Source organism: Euprymna scolopes, chromosome 36 (assembly GCF_053919585.1).
Source record: "Euprymna scolopes isolate OS-2025 chromosome 36, ASM5391958v1, whole genome shotgun sequence".
Classification (NCBI taxonomy): Eukaryota; Metazoa; Mollusca; class Cephalopoda; order Sepiida; family Sepiolidae; genus Euprymna; species Euprymna scolopes.
Window position 1 is genome coordinate 66,360,544 of NC_136517.1, and position 20,076 is coordinate 66,380,619.

The following is a 20,076-nucleotide window of genomic DNA, read 5'->3' on the forward strand; positions in this document are numbered from 1 at the left end:
ACGCATGTGTATAAACAAATTCAATAGTCGGTCAGCTGAAGAGAAATGGGTTACGGTGTCTCTGGGTCAGATGCAGCAATGCATTTGTCAACGAAAACTGAGAAACGTGACCAGGAAATGCGTGATCCATTATCGATAACAGAGTTGATCGACCAGTGGCATGGAAAATTACCGAGCAAAAACTCATGCCAATATAAAGAGGTGATTTTTGGAGTCCAGCAGAAAGAGAGAAAGGAAAGAAAGGAGCGGAGACGTGCGTTGTCGAGAGCATAACGTCTTCCTCCCCTCTCCATCACTGAAACAGAGAAGTAAGCCGCACCGTTAAATTGTGAACTGTTAAAAATCTCTATGTACAGAACGAGAAAAATATTTCTAAAACAAAATATATTTTTATACAACAAGCCAGCGTGTCTTACGTCTTAATTGGAGTGCTGAGTTACATCTGATTTTTGTGTGCATGTTAATTTTCTTTCAGCCGGTAATGTTGTTATGACAAGCGGTTGACAGCTGATGGCAAGTAAGAGAAAAAAATGCACGGTCAAGGGGGAAATAACTCTGCTGCCTTGGCCGTTACCATGACGACCAAAGTCCTAAACAAACTAGACGATCAATAAAAGTCGGCTGCTAGGTTTTGTTGCAGCGGAGAACTTACTAACTACGACCGTTCCCAACCTGGGGTCCTTGCGCAACGTAACATAAGCAGCGTGCAATTCCATGTTTGATACTGTATAGGTGATGGGAGTTGAAGTTAAGGTATTGTCCGGTGAAGGTAGACTTGCGATATACGGATGTCTTAAACCCATGCTCTGTGTGTGATATGAGTATATCAAGGAAGGCCAGTTGGTTATCTTTTTCTTTCTCCATTGTGAACTGTGTCGATGGTCTTATTGAGTTCACATGGTCTAGGAGAGCCTGGATGTCTTCCTGATGGGGCCAGAGTATGAAGGTGTCATCAACGTATCTTAGCCACATGGTTGGCTTTAAGGGAGCTGAACCTAAGGCAATGTCTTTGAAGTATTCCATGTATATGTTCGCCATCACTGGTGATAATGGCGAGCCAATAGCTAGCCCCTCCTCTTGTCGATATAGGTCAGCACCCATTCTGAAGTAGGTTGTTTCTGTGCAGAATGTCAGCATTTCCATTAAGTTTGGCAATGGTACACATGTGCGCTCTTCTATGGAGAGGTCTGCAGCTAGTTTGTCTTGAATTACTGCTAGTACCTCACTAGTTGGGACTTTAGTGAACAGGCTAACCACATCTAGGCTTACCATTTGGTTTGTACTGATGGGTGCTCCCTTGATCAGTTCCGGGAAGTGGGCAGAATTCTTTACATGTGTTGCTGACTTGCCTGCTAATGGGTTTATTATATCCACAAGGTACCTGCTCAGTGGGTGGCATGCTGAGCCTCGGCATGACCAAGAACTGCATATACTCCATCCCATGCAGTTGCAGAAAGGTTTACAAGGGTGAAACATGCCGCCTCCTTAAAGTAAGGGTGGAAGAACACCGAAAAGCGGTAACTAACGGGGAGACGGAAAAATCAGGTATAGCCAACCATGTCTGGATGGAGAGGGGGACCCATCGCCCCCTATGGGATGAAGTAAAAATAATAAACAGAGAGACCCACTGGAAAGTGAGAAAACTAAGAAACAGCTCACATGCTCGGACATAACAACCTACTGAGCAAACCAAGCATAGAGCTGAATGTAATTTGGACACCTCTGATAGAGAGAAAACCTTGAAGAACAACATAGGTTTAGCAAAGAAAAATCTCAATCAATGAAAACACCTCATCTCAAAAATACAGACAATAGAGAAAGTAGTCGTAATTTCACCCCCAATCCCAAAATCCTCTTACGACCTCATCCTTCATCACATGAATTCATTCTATTTCTTACTTTCCTGTGCTTATGCCAACATTAACTGGCTACTGACTTAATACACATTGCATACTCTTACCACTTTTCATCTACAGAAATAATGTCTTCCTGTACGTATACACTGGCTTTCGATTGGCTGAAATATAAGCATTCCTACATTCTAAACAGCCTCAAAACCAAACGGTTACTTGCACTACAATATGGCCGTTTCCAATTACATGCATACGAAAGACAAACCTATTAAACACACTGACAATGCAGTACACATGTATTTACACTAAAAAAAAGGTTGATGTGTGTGTGTGTCATTAAACTAATAGGCTGCATAAACTTCTGCACGCTTGTGTTTGTACATACATATGTGTGTATGCATGTTTTTTTTTTGTTTAATGTTAATTTCATTTATTTCCAGATTATCCAAACCAATACATTTTCTTTAACTTGAATAAATTTAGTTCATTTCCTTTCAGTTTTTTGTACGCGTGTGTATTTTATTTTATTTATATTGCAATATATTTTTTGGTTCATTGAATATTTTAAACAAAAAATATTTTTGTAAAGTCGAACAGAATGAAGGAAGAAAGCGACCACGTGTCTGCGCTTGTTGTCTTACCTGCTGGGAGGATCACAGGGAGGGCAGAAATTAAAAATGGCGGCTGTGGTTTTTGTAAGATTATTGAGTGATGACGTCACCCCTCACGTGACTGTTTTTCTGGCTGCCAATTGGCTGATGACGAATGCTTGGACAATAAAAGGAGTATGTTCAGAAGATCGATGACAGTGTGTATCAACTGCATCAGTGTGATTAGAAGTTCGACGTGTGTGTTAATCAACTGCCGTAGTTGTGAAACGAATTCAAGCTTTAGAAGTTACACGTGTGTGTTACTTGACTGCCATAGCTGCGAAACAAATTCAAGCTATTTCGGCGAAATGGGGGAAAAAATTGACCTCAAATTAATACCAGAGTTTGATGGATCGACCCTGGTACTTGACTGGGTGGAAAAGGTGGAATTACATTGCCTTTTGTCTGGCGTAAAAAACTTTGAACGTGTTGTTCCTCTGCGTTTGTCCGGCGGCACCTTTGCGGTGTATCAACAGCTCAACCATGAGGGCAAACAGGACTACGAAAAAATCAAGGCGGCGCTGTTCAAGGCGTTTGCAATTGACCCCACCACTGCTTGGGAGCAACTTGAGGCAAGGACCTTATGTCCAGGCGAAATGGTCGACATGTACTTGGCAGAGCTGACGAAGTTGACAGTGTTGTTTGGTGGACTGCCTGAGCGGGCCTTAGCATGCAAATTCCTAGCAGGACTCCCGACAGGAGCAAGGCAACTACTACGAGCTAGCTCAAGTGCAGATTCGTTGCCCCTTAATGACCTAGTAGATCGGGCCAGGACTAATGAAGAATTACTCTGAGATGAGGGAACCAGTAATTGCTGCTGCTACTCAGTCCACACCGAATGATAAAAAACCGTATCAGGGACCCGGTCCACGTGGTGGAATCATATGCTACAGATGCAATGGACAGGGTCACATCGCAAGGAACTGTCGGCAACAACCAACGGCTGTTCGCTGCTACCGGTGTAAGGAAACTGGCCATACAGCTCAAGAGTGTCTGAAAAACATAACCGGGGACAAGGTGTCAGCATCGACCTCTTCCCCACGCAGAAATTAAATGAGACGCTGCTGGTCATCCCGATATATATCGACGAAACACTGTGCTCAGCACTCCTCGATTCCGGGTACTCCCGCACTATCGTATGTGCAGATCTCTGCCACACTTGGAGAAAGAAGAATGTCAGAGTGACTACCATCAGTGGAGAGACGTGCACATGTTGCGGGGTGGGCAATGTAAACATTCGGACAAAAAATGGAAGCTCCGCTAACCTAGAGGCGCTGGTAATGCTCGAAAAACCCCTGAGTTTTGACCTGCTCCTAGGATATGATTCCATCAGAGCCCTTGGTGGTGTCTATATAACGGCGACGGGGACGGTACATTTTCAGGAGAAAGCCCCAGGGAGTGCTGCGCTAAGGATCGACCAACCAGACTTCAGCGTCGAATTTGAAAAGAGGGCTTGGACTGCCTCATGGAAGTGGTCGGAAAACCGGGAACCAGCCAAGCCAAACTGCAGAATGGAATAACTGAATACCATGTGCCCGACCACATGAGGCCCGCATACGAAGAAGAACTTCGCAAATGGATCGAGGATGGCTGGCTGATTCTCTACCCCTACAAGAAACTTGGACTTCCTAAGGGTCTGATCCATTTAATTGCGGTTGCTCAGCACAACAAAGCCAAAGTCAGGCCGGTAATGGACTACCGAGAACTGAACTCATATGTTGATGCGTTCACAGCTGATGCTGACGTATGTGCTAGCAAACTACGAGTGCCACCAGCTGGGTTCTAATGTGTCCCTGTTGGATCTGAGAAGAGCATATCTGCAGGTCCGGGTTAGCGAGACAATGTGGCCGTTTCAGATGGTAGTGTTTGCCGGTAGGAGGCATTGCCTCACAAGACTGGGCTTTGAGCTGAACGTTGGGCCCCAAATAATGAAGACGATCATCAATGCTGTATTGTCACAGGATAAGACCGTAAAAGAGGGGACATCAGCATACCTTGACGACATATACGTGAATGAAGACATTGTGCCGTCAACACGTGTGAGGGCTAAGCTAGCCGAACTTGGACTGATGTGTAAGGATCCAGAATGCTTGGAGGATGGCACTCGTGTCTTGGGGTTGAGCGTTCAACAGGAGCGAGGGACCTTGAAGTGGGGACGTGGAACTGCAGTTCCTGAAGTGCCCCATGTCCTCACGAGGTGGGCTATATTTTCCCTGTGTGGAAAACTGGTGGGACACTTACCAGTATGTGGATGGACTCGGGCCGCAACAGCCATCATGAAGAGGACAAGTGCAGTTACCAAAGGCTGGGATGACGAAATGGCGGACAATCTGTTGCTGCGCATGGTGAAGGAGACCATCACAAGAGTCAAGCAGGAGGACCCCGCTAAAGGAGATTGGTGCGTCCAGTGAGACAGGCTAAATGTGTGGGTGGATGCGAGCTCCCTCACGATTGGGGCACTATTGGAGATGAACGGGTCTGTGATTGAGGACGCCAATGGATGATGCTGCTCACATCAACCTGACAGAGTTGGATGCGGTAATAAAAGGAATAAACTTGGCACTCTAGTGGAAAGTCAAAGAATTATGCATACGCACAGATTCACTGTGCGTATACCACTGGATAGTTGACACACTAACAGGCAAAACGAGAGTGTGCACCAGGCGGCTACCGAAATGCTAACCAGACGAAGGTTGGAGAAAATAAGGAAGTTGGTGGAAGAGTACGACCTATAGGTGAATGCGGCGCTTGTCACTTCAACCTGCAATCTTGCTGATAGATTTACCCGTGTGCCCCAGAGATGGTTCGACGCAATGAAGAAAGAAGCCGAACCAGGGTCTTTATGTGCTGCCTCTGTTGAGGAGACGGATAAAACCAATAAGGTACACCATGACAGTGGACACCCCGGAGTGAGACGGACATATTATTTCGTACACTTAACCAACCCGTCAGTGTCCAAGAGCAAAGTAGAAGTAGTGGTCAAGGAATGCCAAATATGCCAATCAATCGACCCTGCTCCCACTGATCGATTGCGGACCAACGAGGTTTGCGATCTGGCAACTATTAACAAGACAGGACTCGGCTAGTGTCATCCGTCAATTAGAGTCCATATTATACAAGCGGGGGCCACCTGAAGAGATTCTCACTGATAACGACACAGCCTTTTGCAACGGAGAATTCAGGCGTTTCGTAGATGAGTGGGGGGTTCGGCTAAGACACAGGTGTGCGTATGTACCGAGTGGCAACGGTATAGCGGTGCCACCGAAGTGTGAAGAGGATAGCAGCAAGGAAGCAATGTACGATTGCAGAGGCAGTATATAGGTACAATACAACACCAAAGAATGATGCGACTGCTGAAAGTGCACCTGCTAATGCGATAAATTGCTATCGAGTGCATGTTTAGGGCATTGACGTCTGCCTGCCTAATCAGAAGAGGACGCAAGGACAGTAAAGTTAGGGGACACCGTCTGGGTAAGGCCTCCCAATAACCGATGTACAACCAGTTTCAGAAGAGGACGGATCACCGGCATAATTAGTGAGCAGGCTGTGCTGGTTGATGGTACTCCACAGCATGTGAGGGATGTCCAGCCCGCTCTTGATACAAACAAAATGGCAAACAGCGAAAGTGATGAATCATCAAATGATGAAATGTGGATCCAACCTATGCCCCATTGCCGTGATGACATGGCTGAGAACCTCAGCACAGATGGCGATAGTTCCAGTCCCTCTTCTGAGAGCCCATATGACGATGGAGCTCAGCTCAATGGAAAGACTGCTGGCAACGTTAATGGCGTTAATGTTCTGAGAGCTCGGATGAAGATGGAGCGCAGCTGGATAGTAGGACTGTAGACACTGACCCAAGTAGTCCTGATGAAGATGAAAAAGTCCATCTAATCCCCCTCCGTAGGAGTGCTCGTAACAAACGACCATGGCCGCAATGCCGCACGTGTGATCTTGAGACCAGGGGGGGGTGTAAAGTCGAACAGAATGAAGGAAGAAAGCGACCACGTGTCTGCGCTTGTTGTCTTACCTGCTGGGAGGATCACAGGGAGGGCAGAAATTAAAAATGGCGGCTGTGGTTTTTGTAAGATTATTGAGCGATGATGTCAGCCCTCACGTGACTGTTTTTCTGGCCGTCAATTGGCTGATGACGAACGCTTGGACAATAAAAGGAGTATGTTCAGAAGATCGATGACGGTGTGTATCAGCTGCATCAGTGTGATTAGAAGTTCGACGTGTGTGTTAATCAACTGCCGTAGTTGTGAAACGAATTCAAGCTTTAGAAGTTACACGACTGCCATAGTTGCGAAACGAATTCAATTTTCTTGTAACTTAAGACATCTTTCAGAGCGGTAAGAGTGAATGGTGCATGAAAAACTCAACGCGCACGAAAAAATGAAAGAAAACAAACTTTGTTCTTTGACTATTTTGTTAATGTTCATTTTTATAAATATCGAGTATTTTCTTACAATTTATTCAACATTTTGTTATATTTACTGTTTTGAAGATGGTAGTAAATAAAATAAAAAAGCGCAACTGACTAAGTAGTACTTTTGGTAAGATGCCAGGAAAGTGCGAAAACAGTTTTGTATGTTTTATTTACTCTTTTTTTTTTTTTAAATGACTTACATATTTTTTTGTTTAAATACATTTACTTCATTTGCTTTGTCTGTTTTATTTAAACATGCCTTCTTTGTTTTTTGTTTTTTATTTGACACATTTTTCATGCGCGACTTTATTTTATTTTGTATAAAATAAATTTTGCATTTTCTTCCAGGATAATTTTACACGCGTTTATTTTAATGTTAATTTCATTTATTTTTGCATTGTCCAAACCAATAAATTTTATCTTAAATAAATTTACTTCATTTTCATTTTTTCATGCGTGTGTGTATTTCATTTTTATTGAAATAAATTTTTTGGTTCAATGAGTATCTAAAAAAAATATTTTTTCTTAAAAAAATTCAACGCGCCCTAAAAAATGAAAGAAAAACTGTTTATTTTGTTAAAGTTTATTTTTACAAATATGGAGTTTTTTCTTACAATTTGTTCTAAAAACTTTCATTTATTGTAATAATATTTAAACCATATGGTTTAGTTTGTGATTAAATAAATTAAAACTGGTGAATTGTGTGTAAAAAAAAACAAAAGAATGTGCACGAAAAAAAATGAAAGAAAACAAACAATTCAATAAAAAAATATCACAAAACGCACAAAAAAAAAAAAAAATGAAAGAAAATGAACTAAATTTATTTCAGTTAAAGAAAAATTATTTAAGTAAAAAAAAAAATAAAAAAAGAGTAAATAAAACAGTCAAAACTCTTTGCGTCTGCACACTTCTATCGCAAGGGAGTATTGTTATGCAAAACATGCGCATGTCCACTTTCCTGGTGTCTTACCATACTTTTTTAAAGTACACGCGCATTCATAATTGTGAAATTATTCAAAATTGCAGAAATACAGCACAAACGCAACTGAAAAAATTATTCAAACTGTCCTTTGGAATATAAATATGTCAAACGAAGTTTCTTCCCGTTTTAAATTCGGTACATGTTTACATTACGTCAAACTCATCATTCACATTTGACATGTCAACTTTTATTGGTCTTAGGGTGTGCTGACAAGCTGGGAGGTGTCTATTCAGAAAGCTGTTCTTAACATGAGGAGGTTGGGGGTGTCTATTCTGAAAGCCATTCTTACCATGGGGAGATTCGGTGGTTTATTCATTGTATGCATACCCAAAACATAAAAGTCAACATTTCACAACGACGAGTTGGACTTATGTTAAAAAAATATCAAAAAGGTATACCAAATTGACTTTTTTCATTTAAAATTTAAATTATTTCATTTTTATCCATAACAAGCAACAATTAGAAAACATTTGCACATATAAACAAAAAACAGAAAGCCTCACAAATAAACAAACAAAAAAAAAAATTCTCGAATCACGGATATTATACTTTTCCATAAATAAATAATAAACAGATTCTTATCTCTACTGGTTTTATTTTATTATATAACTTTCAGGATATAATTTTTTATATTCATGATTTCGTCCCCTCCTCTTTTTCCTGCATCTTTGAAATGGATTATAACAATTCAAAATAACATCTTGACATTTTTATACCTTAAATTATAAGTTTTTCCCCAGTGTTATGTTTTTTTTCTTCACTGTTTTTTGTAAGGAAACATTGAAGACAAGTTTGGCATTCTACAATTTTATATTTGTGTTTTCTATTGTCACAATTTATAGTTAAATGTTCATGTTAAATTGTTTCAAGTTACATTAGATATTGCTTAGCTAAAATCCGGTAACGAATTACAATGCCCAAAAGGTGAGCACACAAATTGAAACAATGGTTCTTGATGATACAAACACGAAAAGGCACTGATTTATTTATTTGATACTTGTATTTGGAAATGGGCGTTAAAAATCTGAAATAACAATGAAAAGTTCTGATTTCTGTTTATTTGTGACAAAGTTTTATTTTTAAAAGAAAAAATTATTTTTTTTGTTTAAACTCTTAACTTATATTATTCAATTGTTTACTTGTGAATTCCTCTGGCCTTTGTCAGGTGGTAACCGCGATAGGATAGGAATGCCGAATTTAACATCGTAGTTTTTCTCTCACCACGTTTTTGGCCTAGTAAGCCTCTGGCCAGCTTTGGGTAGGATTGAAACCGCTATCTTCACATAATGCTCACTTGAAACCGTAGAGATTCAACCTCTCTATCCACTGTGCTACGGGCCCCGAAGGGCGATCAAGGTTGGATTTTTTGATCTTATAAATCCACATTTATTTTATTATCTGATCTTCCATGGTCGGGTCTGTACTGAATGGTATATCTATTATTTAATTGGAATTCATTATTGAGATGAGTTTTATTTATTAATTTATTTTATTGTGGACTATTATCCTCATCCTTTTGGTTGTTGTTTCCCGTTTCGGCCAACTATTCCTCTGGCCTTCGTCAGGTGGTAACCGCGACGGGATAGGAACTCCGAATCTCCTAACTGCATCCTCACTTAGACGGCCAACTATTCTTCTGAACGAAGACCAGAGTAATAATTGACTGAAACACCGTGAAACAACTAAAAAAAGATGGGGATAATAGTCCGCAATAGAATAAATTAATAATACTCATCTCAATAATGAATTCCAATTAAATAACATATTGAATTTGTTTTTTTAACTAAATACAAAGCGAAATAATTTGGGTTTTTTTTATTACATTCCTTACATTACAGGCTAATTTCTTGCCAACCATAACTACACTGACAAAATGGGATGTCTATTACAAAAACCGTTCTTAACATAGGCAGGTTGGGTGTGTCAATTCCAATTGCCATTCTTACCATGAGGAGGTTGGACTACAACAACACCAAACATACTTTAATTTTTTATGCGGAGTGGGGGGGGGGGTGCTACCACCGGGCAACGCTGGTTAACGGGTCCTGTTAGTGAAAATATGTGTGCTGCATTTATGTTAATGAGAAACATTTCTTTATGAAAACAATGACATACACAGATTACACATTGAACAATTATCTACAGAAAATATTGGGAGAGCACAAAGAAATTCATGTGTACATTGTCATTCAAATTTGATTGAATTTCAATCAGGCAGATAAGCTCCACTTTCACCTACTAAAATGATTTTGATTTCTTTCAAGTATTTTGAGGATCTGACCACTTGCTTTGCCTCAGCATCATAACGTCATTGTTTCAAATCCATACAGCATACACATAATACAGTATGTAGATATTCAATTGATAGAGAAAACGTATAATTAAGAGCATTTTAAGAAAAACCTCATAATGTACAAAGCAAAATATTGTTTTTGCAGAGGAATTGTAGAAAGTCTGATAACTTACTGATAAGCTTTTGTGGTTTCCGCATGCTGATCCTTACTGTTTAGGGCTTCTGTAAGAAGTTCTTGGTTTTGGTTGATTAAGGTTTTCATTTGGTAAAGCAGCTGATTGTTTTCCTCCTCCATTTTCTGATTCATCTGATCGATAGCCTGCAGACAGACAATAGAAAAAATTTAATCAAATATTAATACAAGTGAATATGTAAAAGTTAATTTCCCTCTCTTCACAAACAGATATGAAGATTTCTTGGTTAAGGCTACAATGTTGATGCCAGGAATCACATAATTTAGCGAAAGCAACATTTATGTCAGTTAAAAATTAAAGATCTGTGTTGGTGTATCAACATGATTCTTACTCTTTGAATTTTGGAGTACAATCATTATGTAATTTTCTTTTCTCGCAAAAGTGCACACACACTGCATTTTCATTTTTGAAAATGTAGTTGTCCATTGGTTAATTTTATCCAAGTAATGTTGAAATTGAGTCAGCAGTGTTCATTTGCTTGGATCTGTGAGAGACAAGGTATAAGCAATAAGTATATGCTTTGAATTTTAATGTTGAGTTTGTATATTTTTGTGTGTTTTATTTTATGACTAACCTGGGTGTCATCATTGCGCAGGTGTTTGTAGGTGTAAAAAAAAAAAAAAAAAGTGGTAGTAGGCAGACAAATGCGAAATTGTGATTGTAATAAGAGTTCTAGCTGTGAATATAAGGAAGAACTAGAAATTGAAGCTCAGTTAAGAATCTTTCATGGAAATAAAATAGAGTTACGCTAGTAATATTTTTGTATAAAAGGGCAGTAAGGCAGAAGAGATCTTCCACCCACTAGATTGTGAAGTCGATTTTGTACTGTCAAGGCAAGAAAGAGAGCTCTCAATTAAACTTCCCCAAATTCAACAGAAAACCAAGGTGAGCAAATCTATTACTAATATAAAAAAAGGGTTTACCAGTAGAAAACGTGCACAAAAAAATGATCAATTATTTATGTATGTAAGTGTTTGGAAAAGAAAAATATATATGTGCCAGTGCTGGAAGTAATAATCATGTCAGAAAGAAAATATTTATTACCAACTTTCCTTTTTCTGAAAAAAATCTTTTCTCCAAGCTGAACATCAAGAAGTCACTCAGGGTTAATACAGGCCAGAAGTTAATCTAACCACATTAAAGTCACTTTAAAATTCTCATCACATTGCTGACGAGTATATCTGCAGGAGGGGATGGATGTTGATCTATTTATTTATATTTATTCAACCATTGAAACAGTCATCTCATTCCTTGCATATTTGAAAGAGTTGCATTCAAACTGATCTCCACGGATGAAAAATAGGAAGAAAAATCTATTTGCTAATATTTTACATTTCTGAAATCTGCAAATTACTAGAAAATAAGAACATTTTAAACATATTTTTATTATATGGAAAAATGCGCGCATGAAAAATAATATTCTTAAGATTTTATTAAACCTGGAAAAGTAAAGGACAAGAAATTCAACATGGAAAAGTAAAGAACAAGATATTCTAGTAAAGTAAAAAATAAGAATTTTTTAGACTTAAAATATTGCAGCTAAAAATAAAATTTGAATATTGATAAATATTTTATTTATTATTTGCATATGTTGTTGTTTATTGTTGAGTTAGAAAGGGTGTCAGTCGCTGGATTGAACTTATTTCCCCCCTATTATTTGCTTATATTTATGTAGTGAAAATTGTTTGAATAAAATTAATTCATTAGTTTGTTAGTTAGTAGATGGAATTAATAATTTTATAATTTACATAAAAATTAATAACTTTATTATATCATAATTAGGATCATTTAATTCTTTTTAACTCAACAATAAACAACAACATATGCAAATAATAAATAAAATATTTATCAATATTCAAATTTTATTTTTAGCTGCAATATTTTAAGTCTAAAAAATTCTTATTTTTTACTTTACTAGAATATCTTGTTCTTTACTTTTCCATGTTGAATTTCTTGTCCTTTACTTTTCCAGGTTTAATAAAATCTTAAGAATATTACTTTTCATGCACGCATTTTTCCATATAATCCATGATTTTTCCAGGCATTGCTATTGTATTAATATATGAATTTATAATATTTATTAATGATTGTCAAAAGAAATTAGCTCTCAAACACACATTTATGCAATATTTATCATTCAATCACAGTAGTTCCGAGCCAGGGTCTCTACCGATACTGCGGTTCATGAATTCGTGATCTGTATAGAGCGTAAACTAACAAAAAAGAAGATGGCACTCGGTGTCTTTTTAGATATCGTTGGAGCTTTTGACAACATACCCTTCAAATAGTATGTTCAAGTCACTACGAGAACTCAATGTGCCACCAGTACTTATCCGATGGATTGAGTATATGGTGAGGCACAGAACAGTTCAAGTAGAACTACTGAGGGCAACTGTTAAAAGGGAAGTAGTTAAATGAAACCCCCAAAGTGGGATTTTATCACCTTTACTATGGAACTATATGCTGAATCCTCTTTTAAAGGAGTTTAAAAATAGGAATATTTATGCCCAGGCTGATGCTGATGACATCGCAGTGCTGGTCGCGGGTTCAAAAGCATCATTGGTCAGACGCATTGCCAAAATGGGACTACATTTTTCATCAAATGTGATAACGAAAAATTTGAGTTCATTCAAAGAATATGTATATCATAGAATTCACTAATATTTTTAATCGATAAATTCACCATTTTTTGCTATAAAATCATAAGGAGAGTAAAAAAAAATTAGTTATTAAAAAAAAGTTCGGTTTTTTAATTATGAAAAAACAACGATACACGGGATTGAACCTAAAATCTTTCCACCAACCCCCGGTACTCTAACCGTTACGCTAACATGTCATATTGGCAAAATCGCAGTAAAAAATATTTATACACAAAAAAAAGTTATGCAAAATAAAAAAAAAAAGCGTTAGTCACTTATGTACTTACTCTCCTGTTTGTGAACCCACATATTTTGTTGTAACTTTTTTTCTACTGAACCAATTTTCGAAATATTTTTTTTCAAAATGTAGCTAATGAGGTGTTCTATCCAACTATATAACCTGTTTGAAATTTGGTTGCGAACGGAATTAGTGGTGGGGGTTTGAATGTATCTCAATTCATTCAATTTCGGACTTAAGCATATATTCAACCACTACCGTGGTTGAATGATAAGATTCACCGAGATTTACACAATAATGAAAGTAAGGTCATGTTGATGTTATCAATCATTTGGTATATGGTGAATTAGAGATATGTCTAAAAACTATTTGCAATAGAGGTTGCTAGGCAATTATTAATGACTATTACACAGAGTCTTTACACTCATCATAAATAAGGTTTTGGTTTACTGTATATCAACCATTGGTTATTTAATGGCAAATAAAGTTGTCAAATAGAATTCAATAAGTAGAATGATTATTTTATATTCTCAGAATACATTGCTTTACTCAGAATATATTGGTCTCTGGATACATTGCTTTACACATAAAAGGATTTAAAAGTATTAAAAATGTTTTTATATTAAAAATTTCTTAAATTAAAATGATGTTCTATATTCTTCCTCTCAATTATCTTTCATTATTGATTAATTAATATCATCTCAGATTTGAAAAAAACCTTTTTCTCTTAATAGTAGAATGCCGGGATATGACAAAAAATGAGTAACAAAATACAGTAAAGAATATAATACACATGTACATTATTAATAACATTATCAATAACAACAAAGTGGGGCAAATACCGTAATCAGGATCAGGAAAAACATTGTATTCCACATCATAACCTGAAAAAATGTATCTTAGGGCCACCATATCCCGGGGTTCTATTGTACGTCATTTAAAGTACATACCGAACATCTCTCTCTCATTCACATATATATATATATATATATATATAAAAATTTAAAGGAAGTGAAAATAATCACATATGTAAATAGTTAGATATAGTTTCATAATAGCAAAAATAATTAGAAGAGTCCATTGCAACCTTATTTGAAATCCCACGTTATTCTGTTTTTCCAAGCTAATGTTTCAAAAGTGAAACATCTTTCTTTACACCTTATTGTAAATGCCAATGATCGAATTATTCCTTACCATTGCCTAGCATGTCCTTTGTCCTCCATGTGCTTAACATTTTCACAAGAATGTAAAAAAACAAAAAACAAAATTAAACAGCAGGCCTTCAAAATTATGAGAATGAAAATCCAAATTTTGAATGCATTTAATTTTTCACCTTTTGTGTTTTGACTTGTGAAATTCGTTTACTAGGTTATACATAATTATCTTTCAGATTAGCATATTTCGTGTGCCAGTTGGCTGGTTTCATGTAGTCGATTTTGAAACCGTGATATGTACTCCAGCATGGGTTCGTGGGTGGATCCTTCCTGAAACCATTTTTCTTTCAACAATGCTAGGGGGCCGCGTACCGAATGGCCAAACACTAACTCAAATGGACTGAATCCCAAAGATTCTTGGGTAACATCTCGTGCTGCAAACATCAAGATGGGAATACCCTCTTCCCAATCCTTCTGGTGACCAAGGCAATAAGTTCGGACCATGGTCTTCAGTGTAGAATGAAACCTTTCCAAGGCACCCTGGGATTGGGGGTGATATGCGCTTGACTTGACTGTTTGTATGCCCAGCATGGACTGTTGAAACCTCCTGGACATAAAATTCGATCCTTGATCGGATTGGATTATTTTTGGCAGCCCAACCATGGAGAAGAAGTTAAGGGCTTTTATGATTTTCTCAGCAGATATGTTTCTGAGTGGGATTGCTTCCGGGAATCTGGTGGATGTGCAGATGAGGATGAATATATACTGATTCCCCTTTTAGTCTTCGGAAGTCAACCTACGCAGTCGATCAAAATTCGGCAAAAGGGTTCTTCAAATGCGGGTATAGGATGTAATGGGGTGACTGGTATTTTCTGGTTCGGCTTGCCTATCATCTGGCAAATGTGACAAGTTCGGCAATAGTTAGATACGTCTTTGCATACCCCTGGCCAATAAAATTGTTTAGTGATTCTCTCATAAGTCTTGCAAATGCCTAAGTGGCCTCCCAAGGGGATTTGATGAGCCACTTCTAATATTTCGGCCCTGCGTGTCTTAGGTAATACTAGTTGGTATAATACTGACCAGTCTTCATGCGCGGGGGATTGTGAGGGCCTCCACTTCCTCATCAGCACGCCGTTTTTTATGAAGTAACCAGAGGGTACTTTCTCCAGTTCTTTCTTGGGTAGCGCTTCTTCAAAGAGGGGGGAAATCTCCTCGTCTCTTTGCTGTTCCTCCATGATCAACTGTCGTGAGGTGGGAAATCTGGGAGAGGGTTTGTGGTTAGTAAGGAGATTATTTGTATCCACGGGTGTCGATTTAGCTTCCACCTCAGGATTCATGAATAACTCCTCGGACTGATCTTTCATCGCAGACTCCTCTTCTGCAGTTCTTTTTGCAGTTTGTGCACGGGTTACTGCACATGATGGGAATATGCCGGTGTGTTGCTCTTCCATCAACTCCGTATTTTCTGAGATGTCTGGCTCCATTATCACTCTTGGGTGGGGAATGACTCTTTTTCCGGCTAAATCATTCCCGAGTAACATCGAGATGCCCTTCATGGGTAGGCTACTGACTATGCCCACTTCAACCGGACCGCATACTATATCCGAATCAAGAGAGACTCGATGGATTGGGACATCAATGTAATTTCCACTAATTCTGCGAATCACAACGGATTCTCCTGTGGCTGTTTGTGACCCGCATGGCATACTCTGCTCCAAAATCAAAGATTGGGTTGCCCCAGTGTGTCTCAGAATTTTTACAGGCTGTTTATCCAAGCGATTATATAATGGGGATATGAAACCGTTTGATATGAATGGTCTATATTCCTTTCGAAGCCTTGTAGTTTACTTGTAAATCTTCGTCCCAAATCGGCGCCTTTTCTGTCAGGGCAGTGTACGGCGATGTGCCCTACCTTTTTACAATAGTGGCATGTTATGGTTCTCCACCCGTCTGTTTGACGATAGGTAGGAGGCGGTGGCTTTGTATGGGGGTACTTGCTTCTTAATGCAGGAGGTCGGTATACATTGTTCACGCCAACGGTTTTTGTGGTACGATCGATGTTAGTCATAATTCGGTGATCCCTGGGATCTTTTTGCTCGAATAGGCTAGTAGGTCTGCTTTTGCCTCGCTGATGCGTTAGGGCATATTCATCAGCGAGAGTTGTCATCTGATAAGCCGTTGTACGCTGCTTCTCACTCAGGAATGCTTTCAAATCATCGTGGATGCAACTCTTAAATTCTTCGATTAAAATTAGCTCTCAGAGCTTATCGTAATCCGATTCTATGTCTTTGGAAGAACTCCATCAGTCGAAGTATACTTCCTTTTGTCGGAAGAATTCTACATAGGATTGATTTTTCAATTTTTTATACGACCTGAATCTCTGTCAGTATGCTTCAGGCACAATTCAAGTTTTGAGAATGGCTGATCTCACAATGTTGTAATCAGCGCAGTCCGTGTTAGACATGGATGCAAAGACCTCTTGTGCCCTTCCTCTTAATGCGATCTGCAGCAACATTGGCCATGCTTTCTGGGCCATTCTAAATTTACAGCAATTTTTTCAAAATGTTGAAAATATCGGTCAACGTCTGCCTCGTTGAACGTAGGTACTAACCTAACCTGTCTTGTTATTTCGAGTTCATTTCTTCTTTCTTGATGTAAAGTTCTTGCCTCTAATTCCCTAATTCTAGTCTCTTGTTCTATCCGTGATATCTGCTTCCATTCTAGTCTTCTCTATTTCTAATTCTATCTCCCTCTCACGTAAATTGGCTTTGATTTTCAGTCTTTCCTGCTCGATTTGTTCTTTTGACAATTTATGCGGCTCATCTAATAAATCTAATAGGGCTTCATCTAGAATTTCCTCATCGACTAAGTGTTCTGTAATTATTCTAACTGTATTCTACGTAAGGACGGCCGCGTGTCTAGTTTATAATGTTTACCGACTGCTAATAGGTCATCTTTTTTTAATTTACAGAGCCCTTCAAATGTGGGAGACTCTACAAAATTAGTTACTAGAGACATGTTTTATTTATTTATTTTTTTACTATCTTACACCTCTTGTTATCTCAAATATGTCCACTGTCCGGTGTGTCCCTGAAGAAGGATATACATTTCCCGGACGAGAGCCCCATATATGTTACTGTCATGTAACGGATGTCTTGGACCATCCGATACATAACAGTTAAAATAAACCTTTTTAAGAAACTCGAAAGGAGGGCATCGAATATCGATTGTCCACCAGACAAAAATAATTACGGCGTAAACAAAAAAAATCGGACGACAATTTTTTGTTTACAAAGTAAAGTGATTGTGGGGGAGATCGCATATTTTGCTGGAATGGGACATTCCTTTGCGAGAAAAAGAAAGATTGGAATGTCCTGGAAAAAAACAATTATGGTCAAGGTTGGAATGTGTTGTAAAGACATGTGCAATAAACAAAAACAATAGTCGCCCGACTAAGAGAAAATGGGTTACTGGAGATCTGGGTCAAATGCAAGCAATGCATTTTGTAAACAAAGCTAAAACTTGCCTGGGAATCGAAGAATCGATTATCGACAGTAAATGAATTAACCAATCAAATGCAAGCCAGCGTAGATCGTAATTGTGGAAAAATACGGGAACAAAAATAATCCTGTGAATATAACGATGTGATTTTTGGAGTCAGAGGACAGAAGTAGGTCTGAGGGCCGCCGAAGGACGTGCGATGGTCGAAGTGAAAGGAAAGCCAAGCCGCAGAAATGAACAATTTGATAAAATGCATGTAAGGCTTTAGTTAAAAATATATTTTTATATGAAAAGCAATCGTGACTTACGTCTTCCCTTTAGGTTTTGAGTTACGCCTGATTGTTATGTGCATGTCAAAACTTTGTTTCAGATACCGTCGTTGTTATGACAAGATCGACAATTGATAAGTCAGCTTGAATGAAAAAATGCCCGGTCAAGGGGGAAATAACCATGCTGTCTTAGCAGTTGCCATGACAACCGTTTAGCTCAGATCGTAAACAAGTGAGACTAGAGGACAATCAAGGAAATTGACGACTACTACGTTTTTGTTACAAACCTACTAACTACGACCGTTCCCAACCTGGGGTCCTGCGCAACGTAAAATTACGACTCGGCTATCTCCACGGGGAACTGTAGAGATATGATCGCAACGATAAAAAAAAAATTTTTTTTTTTTCTTCCGGGAATACACATGAAAAAATTGAAATAGCTTGAAATATTTCAATATTGGTATGCATAGAAAGAGCTTGATGAGCTAAGAAAGAATCTTTTTAAATTTTAAAAATCTGATTAAAATTAAGGAAGTTATGGCTATTTTTGTGCCTCACATGTTTGGATATTTTTCCCTCTTTAAGACCATATGCGTTTCGTCACATTTTTACACTACTTTTTCAGTAAAAATGTCATATCTTTGTTAAAACACAAGACTAAAAAATGAAATTTACCATGTGTATTTTTGTACAAGGAATCAGAATATGCAACTGAAAATCTCCCAAAGTTTATGGTTTCCAAATAATCTGCAGTAAATGTGCATAAATATGCAGCAATTCCTTAAAAATGCCATGTATCCATAAACAGAAAAGAAGTTGGAGAACTCAAAGTTGAATTGTAATGTGCTTTATGTACAAAAAACTTAAATCTAAACATAAGACCATTTAAAAATGAATATATTGCAATATTTCTTTGGTATTATTGCAGATTAACACCTTCTGTTTAACCCCACTCAACTCCTTCTGACCACCCCTCCAAAATGTGATTCTACCTTTTTAGGAAATTATTTATAAAATGCCATGAAAAACTTTAATGAAAGATAAACAAAATAAGAAATAAAGCAAAATGGTGAATGAAATCCACCCAATAAATGTCACGGTAAAATTTATTGGGTGGGTTTTATTCACCATTTTGTTTCATTTCTTATTTTGAAATCTTTGTTGAGACTTCAAAAATGTAAAGAGACATTGCGGCCACTTTTCTTGTTTTTCGGTAGCGCTCGCTCAAACACTACTTATTTTTCGAACCGCATAAACATTTTACAAAAAAAAACAAAAAAAAAAAAACACTAAAAAGGTAGAAAAGTAACTCATCTTGCCTTTGATAAAATTTGTTTTTGACAACTTTTTCGTACCTCTGTGGATAGGAATATGAACCGTTACTTCATTTTTGTTTTGTTGTCCTAACTGCAAAATGCCGTTTCCATTTCAAATAAATATTTTACAGAAAGTTATATATATATATGTGTGTGTGTGTGTGTGTGTGTGTGTGTGTGTGTGTGTGTGTGTGTGTGTGTGTGTGTGTGTGTGTATTCGACAGGTAAATAAGTCAGCAAATGTTATATTTAGTTTTAATTTAATAAGAAACTGCATTACGAAATTTCAAAGAAAATTCCATAAATTTGTTGATTTCTATTTTCGAGGTTGAAGGTGTTTATTCCATAGGCCGTTTATACTACGCTGGAGCAGGTTGTAAAAATACCTTTCGCTTGATAAGTAGAAAAAAAAATAACGAAATAAAAAGCTTCCTAATTGTAGTTAGATGTGTTTTCTAACTGCTTTTAAAATTTCAAGAATATTGATATAGATTTTGAGGGTTTCTATACACATAGATTCGAAAAAGTTGTCAAAAAAAACCAAATATATAACAAATA

The 20,076-nt window shown here is 37.8% G+C and overlaps 1 protein-coding gene across 15 annotated transcripts in view; it reads right to left on the reverse strand.

Moving 5' to 3' along the window:
* The window catches only part of LOC145260561 (protein Daple-like), a 322,031-nt gene that overhangs the window by 106,974 nt on the left and 194,981 nt on the right, over positions 1–20,076 (reverse strand). For all 15 annotated transcript variants that reach the window (XR_013864328.1, XR_013864325.1, XR_013864323.1 and 12 more), the window contains one exon: positions 10,381–10,526. Coding sequence is in view for 7 of the 15 variants with exons in the window: in XM_080118815.1 (XP_079974941.1) it covers positions 10,381–10,526 (146 nt within the window). In the remaining 8 variants the exon portion in view is untranslated. The remainder of the gene's footprint in view (positions 1–10,380; positions 10,527–20,076) is intronic.